The 5,543-nt window shown below is 46.1% G+C and overlaps 1 protein-coding gene across 1 annotated transcript; it reads left to right on the top strand.

Annotated features, from left to right (window-relative positions):
- The first annotated feature begins 835 nt into the window (after positions 1-835).
- On the top strand, positions 836-4,370 carry LOC148156628 (uncharacterized). Its single transcript, XM_088009837.1, has one exon. The coding sequence runs from the start codon at positions 2,088-2,090 to the stop codon at positions 4,368-4,370; it is 2,283 nt and encodes a 760-aa protein (XP_087865963.1). The 5' UTR covers positions 836-2,087.
- The last annotated feature ends 1,173 nt before the right edge of the window (positions 4,371-5,543 follow it).

The raw sequence follows: 5,543 nt of genomic DNA, 5'->3' as shown, positions 1-5,543 counted from the left end.
GTCAAGTCCACTACAAGCGTTAAAGCGGTAGATTTTCTGGACACAACCACCTTTAAAGGACCAAATTTTGACACGACACACAAATTGGATATCAAGGTTTTTTTCAAAGAAACAGACACACATGCCCTCTTATTTAAAACCAGTTATCACCCAAGGCACACATATGCCGGCCTCATCAAGTCACAACTCCTCAGATTCCACAGGATATGTACGCAGAGAGCAGATTTTGAGGAGGCTGTTAAGATCCTGTTCTCTGCACTTTCCAAAAGAGGATATTCCAGGACTTTCCTCAGGGCATGTAGGAAAGGCTTCCTTGAGTCCAGACCCCCCGATCCGTCTCCCCTACTTCCTCTGATCACAACCTTCACCTCTTCAGCAGGCCAATTTGTATATAATATTAAACAAAATTTCACCAAATTCCAATCAGAAACCTCTTTACTTCAAAATTATAGAATAATTGCGGCATATAAAAGGAACAAAAATTTGAGAGACTTCCTAGTTAAAGCTGAAGTCAAACCTCTGGAGAAACCCAAGGTGAAAGGTCAGAGTGATTTTTTCAAACAGTTGAGTTGGGTACAAAATAAATTTAACAACACAATTTTTAAATTAGATCAATTAGGCCACCCTAAATTAAAAAATTGTGTTTATCTAATCACATGTAAAATTTGTAAAATGAATTATGTCGGCGAAACGGGAAACACCCTCCTCACCCGTTTTGTCCAACACAGACATAATATTCAAAAGCAAAAAAAGACACATGTACCCCTAATTCGACACTTTATTAGGCACGGTTGGACCTCTGTTTCGGCTCTGGTGCTGAACTCCAACCCGGCGTGGTCTCCGGCCCAGAGGAGGAGAGCTGAAAGGCTCTGGATCCACAGGTTGGACACTAAGATCCCCAGGGGCCTCAACGAGAGATAGGCTGCACTGTTGATTCTCCGGGCGGGACGTGCCCGTGCATCTGGGCGGGGTAGAGGGTAAGAGGCATTGGTTTGGGGAACCAATATTGGTTTCCTGACCTTTGACCTTGAACCCAAACCCTGCTCCAACCCGCAACACTCGTCCTAACCAGCCAGTGCCTCCCGCCTGGGTTCTTCTTCAGTGTCCTGTCTTCTCTGTGGTGACCATGGGATCCCTCCACACCTGTTTAAAACACAGAAACAATCAAGGATTAGTGCCTAAACCTAAAGTCCCATTCCCTTGCCTAATCCTAACCTTTGACCCCCTCCTAATTTGAATATCTTTCTTTATGCCCTTACCAAAGATTTTTCTCTAACCCTAACCATCCTAATTTGTATATTTTTCTTTTATGCCCTTACCAAAGATTTTTTTCTAACCCTAACCACTTAAAACTATGCATTATTAACCCTAATTTATAATTTTAACCCTAAATGTAAATATTTCCCCTAACCAAAATCCCTAAACACTCACGCTGTGCATCACCTGTCTTAATTTATATGTTTGACTTTTATTTTTAATCCTGAACGGTTGAATAAAAGTTGTTTAAAACCTAATTTTTATTAAAACATGTATATATAATGTAAATATTGAACTATCCTTGTAAATATGTAAATATGTTGCATAATTTTATTGATTTTCTATGGTTTTGCCATCCTGACCTGTAAATATGTTTGTTGGCCTTCCACTGCACTGGATACAGTTCCTTTTTTTGACCAGTAGGGGGCGGGAGCGCTATTTGGTGTTTGTATATGTTTAAATCTCCTCCTCAGCCTCCCCCCTCCCTTCCTGTTCTATGACGTGTTACCTGCACTCGTTCGGCCAATCAGAGCCAACTGTTTATTCTGCTTGTTTGAAGTGCGAAATTTGAAACTGTTCTGCTTTATATACTTGAATCTTAACCGATGTTCTTAGTTGAGACAGCAGACTGCCTGATGAAGGTTTAATTTTGACCGAAACGTCGCGTTTTGTTTGCTTGTCTCGTGTTCTGAATAAAATAAGTGCCGAACGGCCTTAAAAGCAGTTCAGTTTTCCCGATTTTTCATTTATTCTATTTTAGTTAATTTTTATTTTTTCATTTAATCACAGTTTAGATTTTTTTATAAAACTTTTTTTATCATCCATCCAAAATGGTTTGGAATTCTGATCCTCTGGATTATGAGGATGACAACTGGACAACAGTCCACTACCACCGCGGCAGACAACGCAACCGGCAACTGGAGAACCGCTACCTCCGGAGCTACGAAGCGGCACCGAACAACTGGGACCCCCCTCAACAACGCTGGAGGCCCAGCTATGCTTCGGTGACCCGCTACCCCACGGCGGATCGCAGCAGAAGCTCCGGTCCACAACACCGCCAGCGGCAGTACCCTCCTTCCCGACACGGCGGATCCTTCCAGCCACGTCAGAGGTACCCTCCGCAACGCCGTGAGCCGCGTCCTTATGGTCGCGATGTGGACTTCCGACCACAACCATACCGCTCCCAGCCCCGCAACCAGTACCGCCAACCACGTACTGACTCCCGGGGCTGGAACAACAACGGAGCACCACGTCGGAACCACAACCAGCAGCATCAGCACCAGCAACATCAGTGGCAACAGCAGCAGCGCCAGCAACGGAGACAGCAGCGACAGCAGCCTCAGCAGCGGCAGCAACGCCAGCCCCAACCACGCCCAGCACCACGGAACAGGCCGAACCGCACCGAATACCAGCAATCGGACGACCCGGACTTTACCGTTAAGGTCAGATCCCTACACAGGCTGCTTAAAGCCACCCACCACCTCAACAATGTATCCCAGAAAGATCGTGACCCACCGGCCATCCAGCGGATCACCATCAACCTGGCTGAGGCGATCAAACCTGCCAATCCATCAATTAAAACACTCGATTTAATTGATGGAAATGCCAGGAACTGGGCCTTCAACACAATGTGCATCCTGAGGCAACACTATCAGGATGTGCAAGAAGAAGAAAAACAGCTGCTTCTGGCACTAGGTGGCGACATGCTGCAACCGCTGGAGGTTGCTGTGAAATGGGCCAAACGCAACCTGGGCAAAAGATTCAACCCATCTGTAGCAGATGATGTCCAGGCTTACCTGCTGGCCTCAGATGATGATGGGGCTCCCCCCTCTCCTGCTGGATCCTCTGCTGCTTCCTCCTCCTCCTCATCCAACCCATCCTCTCGGCACCTGAATACAGAGGATGATGGGCCACCTCAGCAAGCTGCAGAAACAGAGGGTGAACCTGCTGATCACCCTCCACCAACTCAAGCTGCAACTACAGAGGAGGAGGATGAATATGATTACTTCCACCGTTCCCCCTCCCAACCGGTGGTCCCTCGATCTTCCCCCTCCTCTTCCTCCTCCTCTCCCTCCCCCCCTCCTCCCCCACCCCCTAGACCTGTCATGTCAACCACAGCTACCATGACAGATCCTCCCCAAAATGACTGGTCACCTGTGACATCTGTGAGGAGCCTGGATGCAGCATGCAGCCCCCCTCCCCCTCACCATGCAGCAGAGAACATCACTCCTCTGCCCCAACGTCAGCAGGACCCAGCCAGAGAAACCACCTCTGTCCCCCGGAGAACAGCTCAAACCCCTGTGCCTGCTCCTCCACAGAGAAGGTCAACTCCTGCTCTAGATGAGGACATCTCCTTTGTGGCTGAGTTCCTGCAGGAGGAGCTCCAGAGATACAGATCTCCATCTACCCGCTCCTCCACCCCCACACCCTCCCTTCGTGAAGTTCGAATGACCTCTCTGCGACCCAGGATGGCCCCCATCCAACGCAGGCTACAGGTCAGCACTCAACGTAAGCTCACGTTTGGTGTTCCTGCCTCTGTCTCCTCCACGGCCGGCCCCACGGGCCCTTCTGTCGGCCGGGCCCTGATGACAGCCGGGCAGGAGGGCGTCCTGTCCAAGACCAGGAACTGGGCCCTCAACCTCGACAGCAGATGTGTCATCATCGGAGACTCCAACGTAGCGAGGTTCCCGAACGTGAGCAACCCTGATCTGCAGGTCATCAGCTTCTCCGGTGCCAGATGGAGACATCTGACACACCTGTTTGGAAGAACGCAGATCAACGAGGGTGTCGAGCGTCTGATCCTCTCTCTGGGGATCAACCACAGATCCCAGAGAAACAAGGAAGCTGTTGTGAGAGAGATGAAGGCGGCTGTGAGAGCTGCCAGGACCAAGTGTCCTAATGCAGATGTTTATGTTCCTGAGGTCAACTTCTCATCTGCTCTGCCTCAACATGAACAGGCAATCCTCTCTCACCTGAACACTCACATCATGCAGCTTCCTCTCTACATCCCTGCACTGAAGAAGACGTCCTTCACGGTGGCCAGGGACAGAATCCACTGGACCAAGGCCACTGCATCCCGTCTTCTCAACCACTGGGGTGAGTGGTTAAAATAGATTGCCCTGAGAGCCTTGGAGAGAAGGAAGGGCACTCTCAGATTGTACATAATAATATCTGTAATCTTTCAAAATCCTTTATTCTGAGTGATGCACAGCGTTCCCTTTTGAGCAGAGGTCTAACCTTCATTCCTAGTCAGGTTGACAATAAACAAATAACTAAAATGCAAATGAGGTTTGAATTACAAAAGTATCACAGAAGAATTAAACTAGCAGTGTATTACAAGGATGATGTATCTAACAGTAATAAGAACCTACCTTTCTTACCTGAATCCGACTGGTCTCCTCCAATCGACGCTCTTCCTCCTGAGGTGGGAAAATTAATTAATAAAGATCTAAAATACCTAGATAAAAACTTTAAATTTAGTAAAACCATACCTAACCTAACTATAGAAGAAAGCAAAGCACTTAAAGAATTAATGGATAACAAGAATATAATAATTAAACCTGCTGATAAAGGCAGTGCTATTGTGATTATGGATAGAGAACAGTACCTGTGGGAGGGCTATAAACAATTATACAATCAAACATATTATAAGAAATTGGATGCTCCTATTTATAAAGAAACAGCCCCCCTAATTAGAAAAATAATTGACAATCTACATAAAAAGAAATTCATTAATGCTAAACAAAAATCTTACCTGCTTGGGCCTCCTGAACCCAGAGCCAGGAGATTTTATTTGCTCCCTAAAATACACAAAAAAAGAGAAGCTTGGAGCAAGAAAAATGAGATCCCACATGGAAGACCAATTGTTTCAGACTGTGGGAGTGAAACATATAACACAGCAGAATTTATTGATCATTATTTATACCCTCTATCCATATTACACAAAAGCTATATTAAAGATACCTATGATTTTATTGAAAAAATCAAATTAATTTCCCTACCTCAGGACTCTATTCTATTTACCATTGACATAGACAGTTTGTACACTAACATTGATATAAATGAAGGAATTAGTTGCATTAAAAGAATATTCTTTAAGTACCCAGATTCGAGGAGGCCAGATCGTGAATTAATCCAGCTGCTGGAGATCAACCTGAAAAGGAATGACTTTGTTTTTGACGGAAACTTCTTCCTGCAAGTGAAAGGTACAGCCATGGGTAAAAAATTTGCACCTGCCTATGCAAATATATTCATGGCTGACTGGGAGGAGGGTGCCCTCAGCACTT

The sequence above is a fragment of the Poecilia mexicana genome, unplaced genomic scaffold (genome assembly GCF_051168715.1).
Source record: "Poecilia mexicana isolate PSO_F unplaced genomic scaffold, ASM5116871v1 scaffold_11, whole genome shotgun sequence".
NCBI classification, from domain to species: domain Eukaryota; kingdom Metazoa; phylum Chordata; class Actinopteri; order Cyprinodontiformes; family Poeciliidae; genus Poecilia; species Poecilia mexicana.
This window is presented reverse-complemented; position numbering and strand designations above follow the sequence as displayed.

What these genes read in the sequence shown, in the direction of transcription:
- LOC148156628 (XM_088009837.1), top strand. Translation starts at nt 2,088, where the DNA reads ATGGTTTGGAATTCTGATCCTCTGGATTATGAGGATGACAACTGGACA.